This window comes from Dendrobates tinctorius, unplaced genomic scaffold (genome assembly GCF_039654945.1).
Source record: "Dendrobates tinctorius isolate UK_male_01 unplaced genomic scaffold, ASM3965494v1 ptg000049l, whole genome shotgun sequence".
In the NCBI taxonomy this organism is placed as follows: Eukaryota; Metazoa; Chordata; class Amphibia; order Anura; family Dendrobatidae; genus Dendrobates; species Dendrobates tinctorius.
The window spans coordinates 26,036,698-26,062,422 of NW_027361717.1; the positions used below are offsets into that span (position 1 = coordinate 26,036,698).

General features: G+C 44.2%; 1 protein-coding gene across 1 annotated transcript in view; it reads left to right on the forward strand.

Annotated features, from left to right (window-relative positions):
• The window catches only part of FBXO45 (F-box protein 45), a 55,122-nt gene extending 30,648 nt beyond the window's left edge, over positions 1 to 24,474 (forward strand). The window contains exon 3 of the mRNA XM_073576568.1: positions 276 to 24,474. Coding sequence (XP_073432669.1) covers positions 276 to 461 — 186 coding nt within the window. The 3' untranslated portion in view covers positions 462 to 24,474. The remainder of the gene's footprint in view (positions 1 to 275) is intronic.
• Positions 24,475 to 25,725: the final 1,251 nt, after the last annotated feature.

Below are 25,725 nucleotides of genomic sequence, written 5' to 3' on the forward strand. Positions count from 1 at the left end.
TGCCCCACATGCTTGTCTTCCCTCTATCTCCACCCTCTTCTTTGACAGCTGTATTCATAGGGCCACCAAAGGGAGAAGATGAATGGGAAAGTATATGTAAATGTTTGGCCCCACCATGGCTCACTGAGTGGCGGGAGTTCGTTTGAACAGTCATTCTGTGTGGACAGTCCTTTTAAGGCACAAAATACACAGTCCATACAGACACTGACTTTGGTGATGTTGCCCTGTATTGGCGGTTGTGCCTCCTGTACTCACCTTGGGTTTTTCTATTTCAGATAGGTGAAAGGATCAGAGTCATCTTGGACATGGAAGACAAGACGCTGGCCTTCGAGCGTGGCTATGAGTTTTTAGGTGTGGCATTTAGGGGACTTCCCAAGGCCAGTCTATATCCAGCAGTTTCTGCAGTGTACGGGAACACAGAAGTGACACTGGTCTACTTAGGGAAGCCGCTGGATGGATGATGCGCCTCCTCCGGTGGATGGCTGTGCATGCGATGGGCAGAAGACATGACCCGCTCTGTGGAACCCACAAGACAGAAGTGATCAGGGGATCAGCCTTCCTTACTCAAGACTTGGAAGGCTTTCCACCTTATCGCCATGTGATCGGAGAGTCTGTGGGTTGTGGCTGTGTGGAGATTATGGCTTTTAATTTTTTTTTTTTTTATCCCAGTTGTTGACAGTTTGGTATTGTGTCGGTGATTGTGCAATGGAAACCAGTGTTCTTAGGTAATGGATCTGGGGAGCAGTGTGAACTGCTCCTTCTTTCCAGAGAGGCATCTCTTCCATGGTGTGTAGTGTGGTTTTATCTCTATTTTATTCTTTTAGGAACTGTACCCGATGAGTAATCTGTTCTAGGGTTACACAAGGGTTTTTACCGAAACCCTAGCTGGACCGTCTGGCACAGGGTCATCTGATGGCTTTTTTTATCATTTCCACTGTTTTTAAGCCTCCATTTTTAAGTGGTGACTGTAGGGTACTTTTTTTTTTTTTATTACACAAATTGAGCTGCCATCCCTGCCAGTATTTACCGATGGCTCACTCAGGTCTGGCTTTGTTAAAGGGAATTTAAGATATCCTTTTTATCATTGACCATATATCTTGTTTTATGGAGTAAGAATTCATATCCTCATCTTACAGGAACATCAGGGGCAAAAGCTTGTGCGGTGTTATGTCTAATGGAGGGAAGCTGTGCCGAATACACACGTTACCATGCTTGTGAAACCCCCACCCGGTCCAGCACTAGACATAGCTCAGCATTTCACATTTGTCCTGCACGCTCCTTTAAAGGGAACCTGTCCGGTGATTCATAGTTGCCCAAGCAACGAGTGTGCAGCATGAATCCGAGCTGGACTGCACAATTGCAGCCGTGTAGACTTTTTTTTTTTTTTTTTTTTCCTGACATGTTCTGTCCAACCGGGGACCACTGCAGAGACTAGACTAGTCCAATACCACGCTGTCGGCCGTTCCCAGTGCCGCTGCAGGTGATTGACAGGTCTCTCGCTCTGGTGGAGGTCTGTCAGACATCTTTAGCGGTGCTGGAGTATCCGGCCGGGGACCATAGCCAGTGATGAGATTAGCGTGGTCTTCGAACTGTATTTTCTCTTGGATGCCAGAATGTTTAGGAGGAAAATATACCTGGCTGCCATTGTGGTTTGGGCAGCAGGAATCACAAGACCGGTTCCCTTTAATGCATGCCACTTGTACAAAAAATAAGTACACCTTGTAGTAAAATTTCCTTGACCGATAAAGTGGCACTTCGGGACTTCTTGCTTCAGTGTGCATTATAAAAGGAATATTCATGATTATGCCTTGGATGAAAATGGCTTTTACTTTTCTTACATAAACCAATGCCTTTAGTAATATGTAGCAAAACCCTCAAATCGTGATACTAGTGTCTGCGATGGAGAATCTGTTATTAGAATAATGCATATTTTCTCAGCCGCCACTGCACAGGATGGATACGGGGGTCAGCATGGATATCTGAGGGGTTTGTGTTTGCTGGATTACTTAAGAGCAATGTTTTTTGTTTTTTTCTTTAAAGCGACCTCCCAGGCTTCTCCTTACTGAGGCTCATTCCTCTTAATGTGGGAGATGGTTTTTTATTTTATTTTTTTTTTCTTTCTGTATCCTATAACCTTTATGCCTTTTGCTATACAGGAAATGTGCTCTCCAATCTCTTAACTTCCTAGTGATAACTTGTCATACCCAGCAGCCAATCAGAAGAGGCAGCACTGCAATAGTAGGGGGCAGCAGAAGCCTGAACCAATGATGAGACAGAGGGGTTTGTCTCAGACTACCTCAGACTCCCTTAAGGCACTGTAGCTAAACTGTAGTCACAGATCATGGTTCTGCCATAATGAAAATTGGGCATAACGCAGCCAAAAAAAAGCAAGATGTAGGAAAATGGCAGGTAAACTTCCTTGTAGGTACAGACTAGTTGCAGACTGGTTTTGAGAATCGGAACTGGACTGTTGCTTTTAAAACGGTTGTCAAGACTTTGCCAGAGGGGCAGAGAACAACTTTTAGAATACATTTTTTTTTTTTTTTTTTTTTTTTTTTTTTTTTTCTTCTGTGTAGCAGAATGGCTTTTATGTAGTGTTATGACTAAAGAGCCTATGCTATGTCCACTTTGCTTTTATTGCTCCAATGCCCTACCATTTTATTCATATTGCTGCTATATGGCCCCAGGTGTAACCAGGCGCTGCACCTGCAGCTCAGGGTTCAGACTGAGCCCAGTCAATGGACCGGTTCTGCATGTTTACGTCTCTATTTCTAAACTAATCCTCCTCACTATACAGGCATCCTGGGGTTAGACATCTAGTCAGAATATATGGTGTTTAGGAGTCTTAAGCTGAATTTTCTCAAAATAAGACCAGGCAAGAGCAGATGAGGTGCACAGGGGATGTCTACTGAGCTCCGAACATGCAGCTTATAAGCTTGTCAGACAAGGAAGGTTTTGAAACACTGCATAAGCCGTGTAACAGGAACACCCCACAATTGTGGGGTCCTGATGGGTATGGCAACCAAGGGATATGACTTGACATTTCTCCGAATACAAGCCTGTGCCTCTTTTTCATAGACTATGATTTCTAGTACTTCAGTTTTATAGTACAAGCGATCAGAGGTTCATATTTGCGAATGGCTGTGTCCATAAAAAGTCCTTTCTATCAAAATATAAAATTGGCACACTTTGGTAAAATCCATAAAACGAAAATAATCGAAACACCCCAAAATATTTTGTACCACACCTGTTTTCAGTACTTTTAATAGGTAAAATTTATAGTGTCATTCATACCTACAACTCCTTCCACAAATAAGTCCCCAAGGTACTTCGTCAGAGAAATGTTTTATGGATCTTGGAAGTAAAAATAAAAGCACAAGTCATATAGGGTTTATATCTGTTAATATAAACATACATTTGCACATAGCCTGTTGGCATCGTAGCAATGATTTATGGGTTGTGGACTACGATAATTGTACCCTTTTTTAAATTGATTTTTTTCCTATCACCCATGACAGCACCAACGAGAGAGGGGATCCACCCTTCAAGGACAGGAACCTTTAAGATAAAAAGGGTGGCTCCTCTATCCGAATCAGTGGTTTCCTGTCCTTGAGGGGTGCAGCCTTTACCTGCATGATGGCATCACAGAAGAAGGTGGTTCCAGGCCTGGGCTGGTCAGTGGCGGCAGGGCACCGTTCCTGCTTTGGCCGGCGCCAGCGGTCCTGGAAGCGCCGCTGGGGAGCCTGATGGGTTCTCCGCCGTTGAGCGGGCGGGAGCCTGCAGCACCATCACCGTATGGTAGCCGGCAGCCCTGCCGCACATCCTGTAACTGGAAGTCAGGTCCCGATCGTGTTATCAGTGCCATTCACCCAGGATACGACTTCCGGGGTGGTACCGAGAGATGCCAGCGGATCCCCTGCAGACATGGTTCTTAAGGGAGGATCACCAGCCAGGCAGGGCCGGTGCTGCGATGGCAGCACAACAGCCCTCTTCACAGCAGCGGCAAAGCCTGCAGCAACCCTGACGCCAGTCTCATTGGGATGGGAATTCCAGATGTTCCAGCTGGGCATGCAGGTCCAAGGGTTCCAGGACAAGTTGACACAGCTCTTCCAGGATGGAAGATTCTGCAGTCCCTAAGGGAGACCTTTTGGGCAACATCCTGCCTCCTGTTCTGGTACCCTTTAATTTAGTGACATTCATCCACTCAATGTCGACTTTTATTCCCCATTGACTTGCGTTGGGGTCGGGTTTCGGACGAAACTCCGACTTTTTTTGCCCTAGTCAGACCAGTTTCATCTGAAATAAATTTTGTTTCATGAAACCCGCTCAACTCTAGTGGAGAGCTCATTAAACTCCCGGTCTTATCAGGGGAAACATCAAGAAGGGATAGGGCCGAAGTATCTTCACCGTCAATATCATTTGACGAGGGATTCTTGCAGGATACTTTAGAGTCCTCATCGGATAGCGACTCTGGCTCAGGTTATTGCTTCCCCCTGGAGGAGGTGGACAATTTAGTTAAGGCAATGAGTTCCACAATGGGGCTGGTGGACCAGAAGCCTAAAAGATCTATCCAAAACATCATGTTTGGCACTTTGGACAAAAAAAGAAATTGCAGACTCTAATCAGTAGAGTGGGAAAAGCTGGATAGGAAAACTACCACCACCACCCTCCTTCAAAAGAAAATGCCCATTTGAGGATGAGTCCTCTGCGTCCTGGAGTAAAGCTCCCAAGTTAGATGTTGCCATATCTAAGGCCTCAAAAAGTTCGTCCCTCCCCTTTGAGGACTCGGGACTATTGCAGGACCCTCTTGATAGGAAGGTTGATACCTTTCTTAAGGCAACATGGCAGGCATCAGCAGGGGCATGGAGACCAGCCATTGTGGCGACTTGCACAGAAAGGTTCCTCATGATCTGGTTGAGCACATTGGAGTTTCAGCTGAGCGATGGTTCATCCAGTGACGCCATTAAAACCACGCTCCTGATCAGGGGAGCGGCGGCCTTCTAGGCAGATGCGTCAGCTGACTCAGTCAGACTGGCTGCAAGATTGGCCGCACTATCTAAAGCCCCCGTTACACACTGCGATATCGCTAGCAATATCGCTGTAGTGTCACCGGTTTTGTGACGTAGCAGCGATATTGCTAGCGATATCGCTGCATGTGATACTTACCTCCGACCGGCTCCCCCGCAGGTTATCGCTGACCGCACGAGAAGCTCCTGGACCATTCCTCGTCGTCCACTTCCTGCGGCGCTTCCTGCTGTGACGACGAGCGACGCGTGGAGCCGGGCGGGAGGACGTCAGGATCGCCGTGTCTGACAGGTAAGTAGCGATCCCCGTCCCCTGCGATGTCGCTGGTGAGATCTGCCTGAGTGGCAGCTCACTAGCGACCACCCAGCGATTCACCAGCGATCCTGACCGCGTCATATCGCTGGTCGGGATCGCTGGTGAGTCGCTAGGTGTAACTGTACCCTAACACAGGCAAGAGGGCGGTCTGGTTGACAAGCTGCCCAGGGGATGTTCAGGCAAAAGACAGCTATGTTCTCTCCCGTGAAGGATATTTATTTGACTCGGCTCTAGATGACCTCTTGGAGAAAGTAGCCAATAAGAAAAAGGGATTCCCAAAGCCACCCTTCTCTTCCTTCAGGCAGTCCTTTCAAGGGAAAAGATAGCTGGAAAAGAACATCCGCGGAACAGAGAAGATGGGACAAAGGATCCAAAAAACCAAGAGGTTCCTGTTCGGTACCTCTTCCTGAAGTGGTCAGAGGTCCCCCCAAAAGACTCTTCCCCAAGTGGGAGGAGGGCTCTCCCTCTTCCTTCCAGCCTGGGAGAAAATATCATCCAGTTCTTGGATTCTCAACTTGGTGGGGGCAGGGTTCAGACTGGAGTTTGAGGTAGCCCCCAGATCGGTTCATTGTTTCCTTCCAGCGAGTGACTGTTTCAGAGCAGAAAGCACTGGAGTCAGAGATACTGTGTCTCTTGAGGAACAAAGTCTTGCAGGATGTTACCAGCAGGAGAAGGGAAAGGGGTTCTACTCTCCCCTGTTTCTAATAAAAAAGCTAGATGTCTCGAACAGGATGATCTTCAGCTTGAAGGGCCTAAACAAATTCTTGAGAATTCCAAAGTTCAAAATAGTCAATAAAATAGACAATCCAGCTGCAACATTCAGAAAATCTTCTGGGTGGCGGTACCAGTGGAAGGCACCATAAGACACCTCCAGTACAAGGCCCTTCCCTTTGGCCTGGCAGTGGCCCCTCCAGGTTTTTACAAAACTGGTAGCGGAGGTTTCGGCCAACCTCAGACAGGAAATCGTCCAGCTATCGGATGACTAGTCTGAGAGAAGGCCGTTGCTTCACCCACTGCAACAATCAAGTGAAGGACATAGCCACCATTTTAGAAAACTTAGGTTGATGTTTGAACCTAGAAAAGTCAAGATTGCGCCCACAAAGGACACTTTTTTTTTTTTTTTTTTTCTTTCTAGGGCTTTTACTTGATTCTTGCCAGCAGGAATGTCATCTGCCAGAGCAAAAGAGAAAAATTGCAAAGTCTCCTTTCCAGGTAAATACAAAACAAAGTTATGCTCCTCCCGGGCTCCCTGACCTCGTGTACTCCGGCAGTGAAGTGGGGTCAGATCCACTCAAGAGTTGCAGGGGTTTGTCCTACTAAGCCAGCATTCGTTGCGGGGGGTATCTAGAAGGTATATTGATGCTGCTCCGCTGGTGGTTGGACATAAAATCCCTTTGGAAGGGGGTCCTGTGGTTTCCTCAGGTCACCTGGGTAGTTACCACAGATGCCAGTCCAGGGGGTGGGCAGCACTTCTGGACAACCATCTGGTTCAGGGGACATGGTCAGCGGTAGGAAGGGAAGCCTCCTCAAATATGTTGGCACTTTGGGCAGTAGAGAATGCCTTGCTAAGTCTCTTACTGTACTGCAAGGCCATCATGTGAAGGTATCAAACAACCAGGTCACTATGGCTTACCGGAATCATCAGGGGGCACACGATCCTGGACCCTAATGCATGTAACCAGATTATTTTTCGGCCTTGCGGAAAGAGCATCTTATCGCTGTCTGCACTCCACATCAGGGGAAAGGACAATGTAACGGCAGATTATTTGAGTCGCAGGCCAGTTCTGCTGGGCAAATGGACCCTTAAAACAACAGTATTCAGACGTTTGGTGGACATGGGGGGGGGGGGGGGGAACCGGAGAGTGACCTTTTTGCCACTCGAGAGAACTGCAAAGTGGAAAAATTTTGTTCCCTGAATCCAAAAGAAAATCCCCAGGAGGTGGACGCCTTCCGAATCAAATGGGGTTTTTTTCCCTGGCCTATGCCTTTCCCCCAATCTGTTTGATACCAGCAGTCCTCTGGAAGATCAGGCAAGACGAGGCGAGGGTAATTATAGACCCTTTTTGGCCCAAGAGGCCATGGTTCTTTTGGCTGAGGAGCATGTCAGTTACTGTGCCGTGGGTCCTTCCAGAGATACCAGATCTTCCAGCTCAAGGGCCTGTGTTTCATCCTCGGGTGACTGGGCTGCACTTAGCAGTCAGGAACTTGAGGTCACTGCTAGAGGGTAAGAGATTCTCTACTAACTAACTTGATCTCTACTTGCCAGTGGAAAGGCAGACACTACAAAAATTTATGGTAGAATGTGGAAAAAGTTCTTGTCATCCACAGGGTGTTCTCCAGAAGGAAAGATACCCCTTAAAGAGATCCTGGAGTTCCTTCAGAAAGGACAAAAACATGGCCTGGCACTGAGTACCTTGAAAGTTAAGGTGTCAGCATTAGGGGCTCTTTATAATTACAACCTAGCGGGTAATCGGTGGGAGATGAGATTAAGGCCTGCGCTAGATCCAGACCAGTCTCAAAGACCATGGTCCCTCCATGGGACTTGAACTTTTGTCTTAAATGCTTTATCCGAACCCCCCTTTGAACCTTCAGCTGATGGATCCGTGAAACTGGTTACATTAAAAACCTTACTCCTAGTAGCCCTTACATCAACGTGGAGAATCTGTGATATGCAAGCCCTTTCAGCAGATCCTCCCTTTACCATGGTAATGGATGATAGGGTAGTCTTAAAACCTGATTCTGCCTAAAGTAGTGTCTAGGTTCCATAGGTCGCAGGAGATATCTCAACTTCCTTCTGTCCTGACCCAAAGAATGATAGGAAAAGGAAATTCCACACCCTAGATGTCAGGAGATGCCTTTTTCACTATTTTAGAGCAGCAAAATCTTGGAGAAGGGATAGGGCTCGGTTTATCTCCTTCCAGGGTTCTAGGAAGGGAATGGGAGCCTCGAAGGGTACCCTATCCAGGTGGATAAGGGAAGCTATCCGTTTGGCCTATGTGAGTGGGGTTGAGGATAATTGATATATAGTCAGTAATGTATAAATGTGTGTACATGAACTTGGAGGGCCTTGTGCACTCTGTAATCCACTGATGTGGAGAGAGGAGCCGCCCTTTTTATCTTAAAGGTTCCCTGTCCTTGTAGGGCAGATTCCCTCTCTTGTTGCTGCTGTCATGGGTTTCGTAAAAACAAAAATTACCAGTAAGTAATATACGTGTTTCACCTGTCTTAATTTCTGCGTGTTACTTACAACACATGGAATTAGCTTTCCTGTGCTGCTAATTTAACTAGTTGCGCATTAAAAGCCTTTGTGGCAAGCGAATTGCCTACTTTAGCCAAAACCCATTTTCACGGTCAGGATTATTTAAAGGCAGTTTACCAGAGGTGGCATGTAAAGATCACTTTATTTAAAGTGTAGTATATCTTAAATACATCTGTGGATCTTTCAGTGTTTGTACAACTGCCCCATAGAATGGCATCTCGCTGTTGGAAAATGTTACTGAAAAACTGGCTTATATTATTCTATACGTCAGATAGATAGATAAATATATATATTTCTATTATGCTTTGTGGTTTGTTTTTAGTTTTTTTGCTTGACAATTTTTAAGTTTTTTGTGGGATAGGGTTAAGAAGGGTCAAACTGAGTGCGCCATTATTTTAATGTAAAGTAAGCCATCCAAGAGTTGGGGTGTGAAAGAAAAGTGTCAATATGTGCCCCATATACGTCTAACTATGTATGGAGGCATGAAGTGCTGTCACAGACCTCCTGTCCACCTGAATATAGGTGGATAGTTTGAAGACAGAATGTTTACTACCTTTTGTCCCCCCAAAAAACTCTCTCCAGTCCTCTGATCCAGTGCTCACATTCCAAAACCATTGTGTTATGTTCAGTGGTTTTCATGTGGGTTCTTGAGTACTTAATGCTAGAAAACAATGAACGTATGCACTTCAGTGTCAGGTGGTAAGTCTTTTTGAAGGTTTTTCTTGGTCCTATGTAGTACGAGGTGTCGAACGTGGTGTCTCAGTGGTTTTAGAGGAGTTGCTTCGCTTAGAATATCAGTGTTCAAAAACTTGATCCAGGAAATGATTATCTAAAACGAGGTTCCTAAATGGGTGAAACCCTGTGCTCACTTTAAAGGGACTCTGTCAGCAGGTTTTTCTATGTGATCTAGTAGCGACATGATGTAGGGGCAGAGACCCTGTTTTCAGCAATGTATCACTTAGTTTGAGTGCAGCAGTTGTGATAGCATGTAGAGCTCTGCAGCGAGAAAACTGACTGACTTTGTAACCCGCCCACACCGCTATTTAGCAGAGTTCTGTGGCTATAAAATATACACAGCTGCCAGTCGGAGGTGGGGCAGTGGTGGGACTAACAGGCGTGAGGCTTTGTCCTGTAGTGATCATCTCTTGTTGATAAAACATTGATTTGTATAGAAACGGCAAAGCACTGCCCAGTAAGACACATCCGCTCTAGTTGTGGTCTTATCACCTACATCAAGGTTCTCTCAGATTCCATGGCCAAAACCTGCTTGGGAATGTTTGTATTTTCAGCTGACCCTGCATGTGTGCATCATGCAGCCTATTGGTTACATTAGGCTGAGTACAGGGTGGGCCATTTATATGGATACACCTAAATAAAATATCAACCTCCTGTTTGTGGCACATTAGTATATGGGAGGGGGAAAGCTTTTCAAGATGGGTGGTGACCATGGCGGCCATTTTGGATCCAACTATATAAATGGCCCATCCAGGTGTATCCATATAAATGGCCCACCCTGTACTTAGATTGTGTTTTTTAACATAGGATGGGGGGATTCGAGCTTTAACATGTTAGCAGTTGCTTAGTTAATAAAACTGCACTACACTTTAGTTTGCAGTCTCCGTTCCTGAACTCTTGTCATTCACTCCCACCGGCCGGAGCTACTCAATTGTAGAGCTGCTCTGTCTTCTGATAGTGGCTGGGTACTGCACGTGTGCCTCCTACTGATTTGAAAAGGAGGCGTACTCAGTGCTCATCTGCGGCTACTATCAGCAGACGGAGCAGCTCAGCAGTTATGACCTTGCGGCTGCAGATGCCAAGAACAGCTGATCGGTGGATGTTGCCGGGAGTTGGACCCTTACCGATCAGATATTGATATCTCCCCAGGATAGGTAATCTGTGATAACTTGGCGGACAACCCCCTCTAATTCATATTTCGGCACAGCTTCTATGCCTCAATTTCTTCATGTGGTTTCAATTTTATCTGTAGTGTTTTTTGCCCTCGGAGATCCATTGTTCTCTTTCCTAATTGTGTGCATTGGTGTACAGCCCCCTCCCTGCTATCTCTAACACAGAAGGGAGGGTGCGCAGGGAGGAAGCGGGAGCGCCCATGGATTTGTAACATTTTTGTATAGCACTTAGTAGCTACCAAATGGTAGAATGATTTTAATGGTGGTTTGGAAAGTTTCTAAACTCTGCATGCAAGAAACAAATGTGTACATGTCCTTTATAATTACCCCTGAGGATGGCGCTGCAGAAAAAAGCGAACGTTTGCTACATTGTTTCCAACAGATTACTGCTGATTGTTAGGGGTACCTGCACAATGGTGGTGCTCTACTCGGCTTATTAGAGACTTTTAACAAAAAAGACTATTGTGGTATCTCCCTGCGCAAACTTTTTTTTTTTTTATAAAAGGCATTTTGGGTGTTTTCTAACATAATATGCTGCCTAAGTGTAAGGAAGACCGATGCTGGTATGATTACCCCCTAATGGTAATTACATATGTACTCGTATAATGGAGGCAGAGAATGTAATAGTTAATGTGCATATATGTGATGTACAAATGATGCTCTGTACCTATGGAGAACCTGCATTTATGAAAGGCTTAAATATTTAATAGGAGCTGCATGTAACTTAGCGGTGTTGACATTGTATCCTCCTCTGATCGCTTGAATTTTATTAATTGATCATTAGTCTCAAGAAATAAATGTGTTATATATGGAAGCTACTCTATGGAATAATCAGGTTTGGTTGTTTTTAACTCTCCAGAACTTTGTATCGCATCATTTAATGCGGCCATGTGTATAAGCTGCTAACCATTGGACCAGATGGTAAACTTACATCTGTCATTGATGCAAGATAATGGCAGAAAAAAGCCTTAGTGTTACAGTGAGTGACATTACAGTAAACACGCATAGATGTCGTGTAAGGTGGAATTACAGAATCTGCCTTAAAGGGGTTGTCCGGGACTTTGATGCCCTAGCCCTGTGTTCCCCAACTCCAGTCCTCAAGAGCCACCAACGGTTCATGTTTTCAGGATTTTCTTAGTATGTCCCAGGTGATAATTGCAGTACCTGCACAGGCAATAATTCCATCATCTTGGCAATACTAATGAAATCTTGAAAACATGGCCTGTTGGTGGCTCTTGAAGACTGGAGTTGGGGAACACTGCCCTAGCCAATATTATCTGATCTGTGTCTCTGCGACACTTGACATCTCCAATCTACTGTTCCTGGTTTGAGCCTTGGTTGGAACTGCTCCATTATTCCATAAATATCCACAGCCGGATGCTATAAATCAATTCTTATTGACTTGACTAGGGGTTGGATGTGCAGTACCTGGCCGCAGCCACTATACTGCTGTCGTAGTTGCACTGTGTGGCTCTGTAACTGAGCAGTTCCTGCCAACACTGGAACAGTGTGGGTGCCAATCAGACATTGATGACCCATTCTAAGGATAGACCATCAATGTTAAAGTCCCGGACAACCACCATTGGGTAAATCCTAGTAGATCTGATGTTTGGAGCTCACTGCGTAGCTAGTAGAGTTGGCTGTCGAGTATGAAATATCTTAGGTGATTTTTTTTCTGATTTGTGAAAATTTGTGTGTAATATATACATTAGTTCTCTACAAAGCGCTGTTCACATCCGTGACCTTTGTGAAGATTATACTCCTGTTTGAGATGGGTTCATTGAATGTAAAATGGTTAATGGGCGATCAGATGGTCAGCTTGTTGGCTGCTGTGACTAGCCTCCTGTGGTGATCCCTCCAGTAGTCTCTGATGGCTGAGGGATAGTATGTGACCCTTTGTTACCTCCCCAAAAAGGCCAAGTTCGTACGACCATATTTTTGGTCTGAGTGCTGTTGGTGAACCAAAATCTGCATGATAAAAATCCCAGTATGCACTAGTCTTAAAGCCCCGTTACACATAACGATGTCCCAGCGATCCCACCAACGATCCGACGTGGATGGGATCGCTGGGACGTAGTTAGCTGATTGCTTGTGAGCTGTCACATAGCCCCACCAGCGATCAGGACCAGCGAGCATCTAAGAGCTGCGTGGCTTAGATACCCACTGTTTACATTGTAAACCAGCATCGCTGATCGTTGCTCTCCCACAGCCACGCGCAGCGATACGCGCTGGCCAGCGGGACACCAACTATCAAACGGCCCAGGACGATCCTGCACGATCAGCGTTACCCGGCAGGCGAGATCGCTGTGGCATCACAAAATCAGCAATCTCGCTGGCGATATCGCTGTGTGACAGGGCCTTTAGTCCTGTATGTCGTATGACTCTTATAGTTAAGCCTGAGTGCACAAAACAATATTTATTTTTTTTTTTTGTGTGCGAATAATCTGTCTAGCATTTGATGATTAAGTATCATGGTAGTCTTCATTATAAAGCATATTCGTACCCAAAAATAGTGCCACATGTTACATGAAGGTCTATACCGACATATAAAATGCCCTACAAGCAGTGGGAAGGTGTGGGGGTTGTGTCCTGGCCATTTTATCATTTTTTATTTTTTTTAAGGTCCAAAAATACTGCATGCTTTTGGGAATGACATTGCATAGCAAAGCTTTTAGAAGCGCCAGAGAAGATAAATGCATGACTCCTATGAACCCCCATATTCGGATTGACAAGTTGTGCATTTTTATTGAATACCGTGAACGCGATAATCTGCCACTAATCTCCAGACAGCATTAAAAGGGTGGTCCTCTACTAGGTTAACCCCTTTTCAATCTGAGTTTTTGGCCCCAATAAACTAAAAACACTTTTTTTTTTTTTTTTTTTTCCCCACCCTATTCCTGCAGTGTTGGCACTTGCGTGAGGTTAAGTCACATGAGCCAGCGCCCAGTCAGCTCTGGCGCCCATGTGCACCTTCAGACATATGCCTAATTAACAGGAAGTGAGACCTGCAGCTGGCCACTCGCTTGCTGTTGGTTGCACGTCTGGAGGCAGGGCAAGTGACGCCAGCACTGACTTGGCGCTGGGCTCACGTGACAAAACAACCTCCTATAAACCCCGGGAAAGTGGGTGCAGACTCTACCGGAACGGCGCCAGAGGTGAGTATAAGCTTTATTTTAATGGGATCAAACGTGTGGCATGAGAAGGAGGTTGTCAAAGTCGTGGACAACTCCTTTTTATTTCCTGGGAAAGCAAAGTACCCAATACACCTGCAAAATTCTCAAGTGCAGATGTTGGAAAGTTGGGCTCCTGACCATTCCTTTAGTGTGGTCAACCTAAAGCCTCAGAAAGTGAGTGCACAGGACCTTAGTGGTTCATTCTGTATAGTTTGGTGTAACTTTCACACTAATTAGTCTAAGTTTATACTACTAGTTGTTTTACTTTGACCAAGCTTTTGATGCAGAGTGTTGCATTTTAAGTCAGACCCCATTGTTCAGTGAGGAACACAATTACTTTTAGTATATCTTCTCAGAGGAATTTTCTACTAGACCTAACGTCATACGAGGAGACAGGTCTCCATTCATTTATTTTTCACTGATTCCAGTGTCTATGAGAAAAACCGATATGAAACTGGTCATTGGCGGCCACTGTATGGGCAGATGATATAGATTTCCATCTAAAGGTAACGCTTATGACATTCACAATTCTTTAGCAGTCTTGAGGTTCTTGAGGTACTTTTGGTATCTGCTGTGTAGTTGGTAATGGAATAGACCTGTAAGGCACCCAATACATTATGCATGGTTACCAATTTGTTTGAAACCATATAATTCTCTAGTAAAACAAATGGTGATTTTTAAGGAATGTTCATGTGAAGAAAATGCAGATGCCCTTCCAGTATAGTATTAAAATTCCGCATCATTGCCTGTATCAGTAAAATGGTAGCGATTACTATGCTTAGATCTTGACAATTTCTTAATTTGTACATACCCCATGTTAGCTCTTACGTGTATGTGAGCCAGTATAGACAAGGTTCAGTCAAGGGTGAATGTGATCTGGGAAATTTCAAGAGCATTTTGTGATGTCCGGCTCTATACCCAAAAGCCAAAAAAAAGTGTACTAGATGCAAACAACCCCATTACCTTTTGTGGCTACTTGGTACACTTCACTAAGGCTGGTTTCACTTTAGCGTTCTTGTGCGCAGCGTTTCAAGTGCACCTAAAAACGCATAACACACCCTTTTTATAACGCGCTTAAAAGCGCTGCATTTACATGAGTTTGCATGCGTTCACGTTTTTAAGCGCATGCGTTCCAAAAGGAAAAAATAGTTTCAGATTAAATAACATGATAACAACACCAATGGGACAAAAGTGGGTTGGTCTACTGGAATTTGTTTACATACCCTTGCACAGATTAAATCCATTTTGCTCCTGTATCGTGCGTCATGATGGATCTTCAAATGAAGAGTTTGTACCGCAATATGGATTTGGATCTCGGCTTGTCTCTTGCTTTTGCTGTTGCGTGTGATGAAGAACGGAAGAGAGACTGCGTCGGCGATATTGGCGACGCCCTATTGAACTCCGGGAGAGCTGTGGAGCTTACCACTCTTTATTCAACGAGCTAAATGACAACCCGGACAAATATTACGAATACACGCAGATATCTCAAGACAGTTTCCGGTATTTGCTTTGACGCATTGAAGGATACATCAGCAGGCAAGACACCCAGCTCTGGAGAGCAATTCCTGCTAAGGAATGTCTGCTGGTGACACTACGGTACGTAATTCAAACTAAACGCCTCTTATAATTATTGGTCTGCAATTTACTTATTTTTTTATTTCTGTGTATAAGATTCCTGGCTACCGGAGAGACCTTAACATTGCTCCATTTTCAGTTCCGGATTGGAATTTCTACACTTTCCGGAATTGTTGCAGACACCTGCCGGGCTTTGTGGAACGTTCTTCGGGAGGAATTTTTACCCCTACCCACCACGGAATTATGGATAGCCAAAGCTGCAAAATTCCAGGAACTTTGATTTTTCCCAACTGTATTAGAGCGGTGGACGGGAAACATATCCGTATTACCAAACCGGCAAGAACTGGATCTGAGTACTTCAATTATAAAAAAAAATTTTTCAACAGTGCTCATGGCGATTGCCGATGCGGACTGCAGCTTTGTCGCCGTGGACATCGGATCTTTCGGACGTGCTAATGATTCCAGTACATTTAAAGACCCCAACATGGGCCAACGATTATATCGTAGTAATTTCAATTTCCCACAGCCACGACCTCTTCCCAACTCTGAAGGACCTGCAATGCCGTTTGTTGTGGTTGGGGATGAGGCATTTCAGATGTGTGGCAACCTCCTAAAACCATACTCCAGTCGGGACTTGGACCATACTAAAAGAATTTTTAACTAAAGACTGACCAGGGCACAAAGAATTGTGGCGTGCGCCTTTGGTATCCTTGTCTCGAAATGGAGCATTTTAGGGACAGCAATTAATGTTAAAATTGAGACCGTTGATGAGGTGGTCAAAGCGTGTGTGGTTGTCCATAATTATATTATGGCTAAAGAGCGACCCAACGTTGAACTAAATGAGCCAGTTTGTGACCCATTTCCAGATTACCAACAGCACCCTCTGAGGTCAACAGTGGAAACTGCACAAATGAGGGATAGATTTGCGGCCTATTTTGTTTCAGATATTGGCCGGTTGTCATGGCAAGATGAAATGGTAGTTTATGCAGTACCTGTATTGTTGTAATGCTGCAGATAATAAAAACACCTTTTTTTGACTATTAAAATGTCCATGTTATGTTTCCTACCACCTGTTGAAAATGCCTTACACATGTGCAGTGGTGATCAGCTATGTAAATGTATAAACCCTAAAAAAAAAAAAAAAAAAACCAGGTCACAAATTGCTTTACAGGCCATATGTTCAAAGCATTGGTGACCCTTGACCTTTTATGGTTTTCTTAAGAGGATTTTGACTCGTGGCTCCATGAAAGACACAGAGCTGCAGAGCAAACAAATAAGGATGATCAGATTGTGTCTGACATGGAGATATGAGCTGTCAAAACCGATGTGTGTTGCCGGCGACGAAAGACACAAAGACCAATCATTGATGGGTGAAAACAAAATAACATTTATTGTTAAAATATAAATTTTGGAATGTTAAAAAGGAGAAAAATTATGGACAAGGGGGGACTGGACTTGTTCTGGTTGGGAGTGGGTGAAGAGGTGGTGACAGGGGAAGAGGCAAGTAGACTTGGTGGAAGGTCAGGGATGCTGGAGATTGAGACATTTGAGTTGGACACATGGTCTGGCAAAGCCAATGTTTGAGGTGAGGGAGGCGGCACATGGACTGTTTGTCTTTTATTTTTTTATTTTTTTTTTTTTTTTAGTGCGCTGGCTCCTCCGCTCTCCATGGCTGCTTTGCCCCTGTCCATGGCTGCTTGACCTCCGCTCTCCATGGCTGCTTTGCCCCTGTCCATGGCTGCTTTGCCCCTGTCCATGGCTGCTTGACCTCCGCTCTCCATGGCTGCTTTGCCCCTGTCCATGGCTGCTTGACCTCCGCTCTCCATGGCTGCTTTGCCCCTGTCCATGGCTGCTTGACCTACGATCTCCATGGCTTCTTGGCCCTGTCCATGGCTTCTTGGACTTCGATCTCCATGGCTGCTTTTCCCCGGCATCATGGTGGGTGTACTCACAGGAGCAGTACTCGGCGGTGCAGTGTTACTTTCCTCAGCACCCGGCATGGTGTAGTGTTGGCGGGCTGTTGTCATGGTGGCGGCTGCACAATGATATGCAGCAGAACTCTAACATCAGTCTTGTCAGTGGCGGGACTGGTGGAAATGCAGCTGCTGGTGGTGGCTGCATGAACAAAGTCTGCTGCATAGCACTGACATATGCAGCATTGCAGGCCTGCATCACAGAAAGCTGGAGTTCCGGTGTTAGGTTTTCCATCATGCCCTTCTCTATGGCACTAAAGTCTTTCCGGTCGCTGGAGCTCTGCTTCCAGTTGGTCAAGGCGTCGGGTGACCTGTGACAAACCAGTTTGCATTGTCACCCAGGACCTTGAAGCAATTCTGAAATACTGTGCTCAAATGTAAAAACTCGGGCATGACTGGCCTGTCCAAGCCCCGCTGGAAGGAAGAGCCAAAAAAGAAGCAAAGGACTCTGACAGGGGAAGACCGGATGCACCGGCTGCCGGTTCTCCAGACTGTGCTGCAGGCCTTACCCCTTCGCTGTGGGATGTCTGGGACGGGTCCGATGGCCGTTCATGAAGGACCACTCCTGATGTCGGTCCAGGTTCTAAGGTGCTGCTATGGGTTCTGTGAAAAGAAAAGGAAACATTACTACCCAAAAATTTAAATTTTAATTTCACCAACTCTTGTGGAACATAAAAATTCTGATTAGGTAACACAACACAATGGAATCCAACAAGAAAATACTTACTCTGCGAGCAAGGACCGGTCTCAGGAAGCTGTAGAGACAATGGTACTTATACTTCCTGGTCTTTGCCCCAGCACCGCTTCGAACCTGGCCCTCCTGCCTCAGGTCCTTTATTGAATCTGTCCTTCATGGAACGCCATCTAGTTTTGTCTGTCTTCACTGTGAAAGGAAAAAAAATGTTAAAAATTGCACTTTTGGCCGGGATTACACAACCGTGTGTGATGCAAGAAACTCGCAGGAGTTCATCACATCACACGGTTATGTGATCCCAGCCTACTGTTTCACTGCCATACTTAAGTCCTTTTGGACCCTAGCTGAGGCATTGTCCCATCCATCCTACAGTTCTTTGGCCACCTCGTCCCGCAACCGCCTGAACACCAGTGCGTTGGCATGCTGGGGATCCCGGGTGTCCTATAGCGCAACTCGCTCCTGTACAGATGTGATGAGGAGGTCGTTATCGACCTCGTACCGTTGTGGAACCTATAATAGAAAAAGACATTTAAAGTTTGCAAGATAAGTTTTATCCCAAAAAAATATATACTTACACGCAGTGTTACCACCAAAGCTTGGCCCCAAGTTGCCTGCTCCTGCTGGTGTTCCTCGCCACTTGAAGAGCTCTGTGAAGATCAAAAAATTGGATACATGTCTAGAAGTGACAGTGAAAACTTACCAACTGTAGCTAATGTACTCACTTCACTTGTCCACTGTGGGAACTGTCACTGTTGGATGCCATGCTGATCCTCAATGAATTCTGCAAGAAGAAATACAAAATAAAAAAATTATACCAGCTAATGGAGGTCTGTCTGTTTTTATCCCTGCAGTATGTAATTACATTTCCAATTATGGCGTCTCTCCTGCAGCTTTCTTCTCCAGAGCCTGTAAAGAAGTGAATTACAATGCCCACCCCCTATTTTTATGTATCATGGTTTTAGGGGTGGTCTTAGGAACTTGTTTAGACAGTTCCTAGACTTGTTTACCAAAAAAACGCATGCGGACGCTAACGCAGTCATGAGCATGTCTCTGCGCACATATGCGCTCACCATAGACTGTAATGCTTTCTTTTGGCGCATTCCGTGCGCATGGTTTTGTTTTTTTTAACGGAAATTCGACGCCAGAAAAATGCAACATGTTGCGTTAGCCCCGCCCCGTCGCAACTGTCCAGACGCATGCGTACGAAAACGCATGCGATCGCGTGCAAACGCAAGACCATGCGTCCCCATGTTAAAGAGAGGACGGATGCACCGCAAACGCTGCACACAAGAACGCTAATATGAAACCAGCCTAATACATGCTTCAAAAGTAATACCCCAACTCCAAAGCTGAAATTGAGGAGTCACCCGATCCTTAACTTCTCAATCATCACATGTAGTTTTATTGCCTTCCAGGACTGTCCTCGCATAATTCTGTCCCATTTTGCACTTATCTACACTGCACTTGCTTACATGTAGTTCAGCCTTCTGTTTTGTTTTGTGTTTTAGCCTCCATCTTGATCTGGCACTTTATTCCTCTTTGCTAGTGGTCGTCCACTTTTCTTAAGAGTCATGAACGACACCCAGAGCCCCATTCCTGTTCTAACCATTAAAGCTTACCCTAAGAAATCTCACCAAGGCAGGATACCTGCATACATGTGATCCTACTTTACTCCCATTCTGTACTCAAGCATCAAGCACTCCCACTACACTATCACATCCAGCTTCAAGCACCCCCTTTATCTGGCAGTATCCTCCAGTCTCAAGCTTGGTACTTACTGTAATTTATCTTTCCAACCCCAAGGCTGGTAAATCCACTTTCTGGTGGTGACTTGTGAATAGCCCTGCACAGAAGACCTTCCCTTCATAGCTGTTTGCTAGACCTGGTGATAAGGCACCAAGCAGGCACATAGCTGCCAGCCTCCTATGGGCCACGAGCCACAAATTGAGGATCTGTTCTATGCTCTGATGTAACAATACAGATTCACATGACCAGCTGCAGCCAGTCCCATCTGTTCCTGCTGGGATGGTACCTTATTTTTCCTACTATGGTATCATCAATAAACTAATCTATTAAGTGTACAGTCAGGGAGGCTGACTGTGATCTACATTATAACTGACGGAAGTCGTGCAGTAATCCTTGTTATGTTTGATAAGAGATTATTTCCCTTGTGGATAACTTCAGTGATACATTCCATACAATTTCATCATACAGGATGTTCTAGTGACTGAGATGGTGACCCCCCTCTAGGACAGAACAATAAGGTACTGTCACACTTAGCGATGCACCAGCGATATGACGCGGTCAGGATCGCTGGTGCATCGCTAAGTGGTCGCTAGTGAGCTGCCACACAGGCAGATCTCACCAGCGACATAGCAGGGGTTGCTACTTACCTGTCAGACGAGGCGATCCTGACGTCCTCCCACTCGCGTCGCTCGTCGGCGCCACAAGAAGCCCAGCAGGAAGCTGACGACGAGAAACTGCCCAGGCCATTCTCGCGCGATCAGCGATAATCAGCGGGGGAGCCGGTCGGAGGTAAGTATCAGACATGGCGATATCGCTAGCAATATTGCTGCTACGTCACAAAACCAGTGACGTTATGGCGATATTGCTAGCAATATCTCTTGGTGTGACGGGCCCTTTAAAGCCTTGTAACTCCTGGGGGGATCATGCTGAGATCACTTGACCTAATTGAGTATACAAAGAATATCCAGATAGAACTACCACATTTAATAAGGGAATACCAACTGAATGTATTTATATTGACTAACAATGAATTGAAAAGACTAAGCTATTTTAAGAGGTTATCCGGCTTAGAAATGGAGGAAGGGGCTTCCTATGAGACTTCTGTTAACCAGAGCAAATACTAGCTTTCCCTCACTAGATTAGCACAGTGATATCGGTTTCGATAGTAATAATTTGCCAAAGCCTAAAAGTAAGATGTGAAATATTCCTAGAATTTTAAGAATGTCATTAAAGCTATCTCCTCTCTGGACATCTTTGTTGCTAAATGCCTGTATTCTAAATAATATAAGGATTCAGGCTCATCCTTTGAACTCTGTGCCATGCTTCTGTCACTCGTACTAGAAATGTATTGATAAACTAACATTTAAGTTGGGGCAGTGTCCAGTGCTGACAGTGTGGGAACAAACCTCATTGGCAAGGAGAATTGGGTTGGTTACACCCTGTCAGTTTATTCATCATACATTTTCAGGCGGGAGAATAGCAGAACACACTCCTCTTAGGCTACTTTCAGACTTGCGTTACCAGGCGCAGCGCTTGGCTGCCACTAAGCTCCGCCCCCGGCCACGCCCCCTCCGGTCAGTTCCTATGGTCGCATGACGCTGCATGCGATTAGCATACCCCATATTTAGCGTTGGGTACGCTGGGCATGCGCTGGTATGTTTTTGCCGGCGCATGCTCCGTTTTTGCGCTGTGCTGATGTGCGTCAAATGCATCTTGTTGTATTTTTCTTTGCGAAACGCGTCCGTTTGAATTATACCATCCGCACACAACATGATTTTGATATCCAAGAAGTCAATCTCATTCGCTGCCACTCTATAGGTCAATTTGATGTTCCCATTTTTCTGATTTAAACCACGGCTGATGTCCAGAAAACCAGACTCGGGACCCTGCCAAATGATGAAAACATTGTCAGTGTAGCGGTACCAGCACTGTCCATGGGATGCGGCACATGCACCATCCCCAAAAACCTGTTCCCAGGAAAAGGTTGGCATAGGATGGCGCACACGCCGTGCCCATCGCAGTGCTGCGACGCTGTAATGCAAGTCTGAAAGTAGCCTTAAAAAATTTCATAGGGATTTAAAAGTGCTAAAGTAGACGTGTCATGAGAGGGGTCACGTCCTCTTTAAAAATCATGTTTAAAAAACAAAAATCCCACTAGTCTGAGTTGATGCCACTGCTCGGTTGCCTGTATTGATCCTTTTCTCATTGTTACACATTTTTGCTTGTCTGAAGGGGCACAATTGGTATGAGTAGAATGGTGTCTGCCACTACTACTGCCAATCTCTAGGGAAAACATTCATATTAAGTAAAAGCCTGAAATCCCAAATGAGATTATGGAGTTTTGGAACCGTCAGAAGGTTGTCGGGCTCCACTGACCATTCAGAGGTCCCGTTTTGAGATGCTAAAGTTACATCAAACTACACCTAGATTTAATGGGGTAAGATAATATCCACAAGAGTCCCCCCCCCCCCCCATTTTACCTTGTCTATGGAAAATGTAACCCTCTTTATATATGGAATGATATGCAAGCCAATCTTATTTGGACTTGGTTTTGTTTTTTCCACTGTATTGCATGGATTTTCTAACGTAGGAATTTCAGCCATTTTCCTGCAAATGGAAAGATGAAAAATTATCTCGTTGATCTCTAAACCTGTGTGAAGAGCAGTGCTCCCGGGTGACTTTCTGGGACAGAAGGTGGCGTTTACATTCCAGACTTTGGGGACCTTCATGTAATCTGCTGCTGGGGGACAGGTGATGGACTTTAACCAATATGCTGTGGCGATGGTACTTTCTGCACTTTGCAGAATTGTAAAGAATTTTGGCTTGTGACCTTTACTTGGGAACAGGAATTCATTACATTGCGTCATGATCAGTGATTAACTGACAGGAAAAGTGTATATGTGTATATATATATATATATTTATTATTCATGCATTATGTCTATTTAAAGGGAAACTCTGGAAGGCCAAGCTGCGGCTTCAAGGCTGGAAAGTAATGAATCCTCTATATTGGATGAATTTAGGTCACTCCTCCAAACCCAGTCCTTCTCATGCAGGGTCACCAATCTTGCAATGTTTTTATAGAAGTACACTTACTTTTTTTTTTTCTCCTATCACAAGTCAGATACTAGACTTCAGTGGCAGAATTTGGAGTGGTGTGTAATGGGTTAGGGTGAAATCTGTGGACATAGGTTAAAAGCATCCTTCCATCTTGCAAATCCACAGCATGTTCTCATAAGACAAATGCTAAACATGTGAACATTGTCTTCACTCATTTGGTGTTGGTTTTTTTTTTTTTTTTTGTGCGCTCGTTTTTCTTCTCATTTTAAAAGGTCCGTGTGAAGGAAGTCTAAGGCTATTCATGACCACACATTCCCTGAAGCTATTTGCTATGGTCGTCCCCCCCCATACTTTCATACACCTCGGAGGCTGGCCAGACGTGCTTGAGGTCAAACTATTCACTCTTGTGCTTACATTGACCAATTATATTAGTGTTTTTAGCATTTACTGTGTTTTTCATTTTTACTATTTTCGATGCGTTACAATGGAATGCACGCTGTGTATTCAATTCTTACATTGTAAGGTCCATGGGATTATAGTCTAGCCCGCTCTTTTTTTCATTTATAATTTTATTCCCTGTAATTGATGTTGGAAATCTTATTTATCTTGCTGTACCAAAATGTGAAAAATATAATCTGGTGCATTTACTATACGTAACACAGGCAGACCTTTGTTAAATCATTGCCTGGACCACATGGATTGTTTAAACTCTAGTACATCTGATGGTTATTAAAACATGTAAATTCATGGGAGGTCACAGATTATGAAGGGAGATCTGGGTGCTATATACTCATGAGGGTATTGGAAGCAAACAAGTTAACAAGCCCGCCAGATTTTCGGTTTTTGAAACCCTTCTGAGCACAAGACCTTGCTGTGTTGGCCACTCATGAATTGTCATAATCAAAGGCAGTTCATGATGTTAGTTTAAAATCCATTGATTATTTAGAACAGTTTTTCCCAAACTCCATTAGTCATTGGCCTCTGACATGTCATGTTTTTAAGATTTCCTTCAGTATTTCACAAGTGGTAGAAGTATCAAGGAAATGGAAATTCTTGCACATGTGTAACACTATGGAAATCCGGAAAACATGACCTGTGGGGGGCTGTGAGGACTGGAGTTTAGGAAACTGATTTTAGATGTTATAAGCCAAGTCCACCAACATGTTTCAACTCTTGCTCTATGACTATGAATGTTCCATGCATTTTAAAATTGACTTGGCTTATACTTTTATTTTTAATATCGTCCCATGTGACTCTTTCCCTTATCCAATCTGCAATTAATTGATTAGTCAAGCATAAAATAGTTAAAATGGATGTGTCAAAGGGATTTTGGTTCTGATCTGTCTTCAATCATTCATTCTGAATAGTTTGGACATTGTATGCTTGAACTTGGCCAACTTGTTTTTTAACTGTTGGAATGAAATCGCGTGCAGCTTTTGCTGCAGTATTAAGCTATTTTGGATGCAAAATGGGAGACCTAGATCATTGTCCTTTTTATACCTTTCCTTACCATTGGATTCACTATGGACTTTGGCTAAGCCACAAAAACAAACCATCAAAAATTACACATTCCATTTTCAAACTACTCATAGTCTGAACACTGTCTTGCCACTACTTTTGCCTCTTCTGGTAATAACCTTGGTTTTTGATGATGGAAGGCTTTTACTCAGCTGCCCAATGAAATTTGTATTAGTTTGGGTAAAACATAACTGCTGTTAAATTGTCTTTTAATAAAACTCTGATCTTGAGTTCCTTGTCTGTTTATTAATTGCTCTATTATAGCTGGTAATTTACTTAACAATGACTTCACTGGAATTTGTCGTCTGATTCATGCTGCCGAAATCACGATTGCAGTCAGGTATCTTTTTTTTTTTTTTTCTCTGAAATACTAGTGGTTCAGAGAAAATATACTATATCCTACTTGTTTTCCATTTGTCTCTGCCTTTACTTTAAGAAGTCAGGGTTGTCAGAGGTGGAAGGTGCACTTAAATCTTGAGCCATGCCAAAGAAGCACCTAGCGCCTGTACTGTCAGCACAGCATGCCTGTTTTTAAACAGACTTCCTTTTCAAAAAACGCACCTGGCCATTTATTGGGTGACTTTGATTCTGTTTCATTGTTATAAAATGTTTAATGGACCTGGAACCTTTTTAAGCTGTACTAATTGGTGACGTTATACTGCGGGTGAAATAAATAATGAATACGTCACCAATTTTCTAAGCAAATAAAATCTAAAGGTGTCATTGACCTAAAAATATCACGAGATGTTTGTAAAAACCCCATCCAATCCACACAGGCAAATAAGTCAAATCATAATGTGTGTAGTAATGAGAAATGATACAGGGGAAAAGTATAGAATGCAAAAAGCCATGGAAAGTAATTAGAAAGCAATCCTGCCTCTTTGTGAAAATCAATATCCACTGGTTCTACTGTCCTACAAAAGGTGTCTCATTACCAAGATACCAGACAAAAAACTTCTCATGATGGATAAAATCACTGAGCTGTCTGAAGACCTTTGCAACCTATTGTTGCAAAACATGATAGCATTGGGTAAAGAAGAAATTGTAAATGTCGGAAGGTTCCAGTGAGCACTGTTAGGGCCATAATTCAGAAGTGGAAAGAACATCATTTTGACATAAACCAGCCACAATCAGGTGTTCCTGCAAGATTTCTGATAGAGGAGTGAAAAGAATTATCAGAAGAGTTGTCCAAGAACCACCTGTGGATAGTTACATAAAAACCTGGAATTGGCAGGTACAATTGTTTCAAAGAAAACTAATGCAAAAAGAAGCTGGTTCTTCTTTTCATTTTATATTCAATGCACTTCATCTTCCATGGTCTGTATGCACACTCGCCATGCAAGACTCCTTTGCTGAACAAAAAGCATGTTTAAGGATGTTTAATGCTTAGCCAACATTTAGATAAGTCTGTGAAATGCTAGGAGAATATAGTCTTGTCAAAATAGACCAACATTCAACTCTTTGTATGACAATACTCGCCG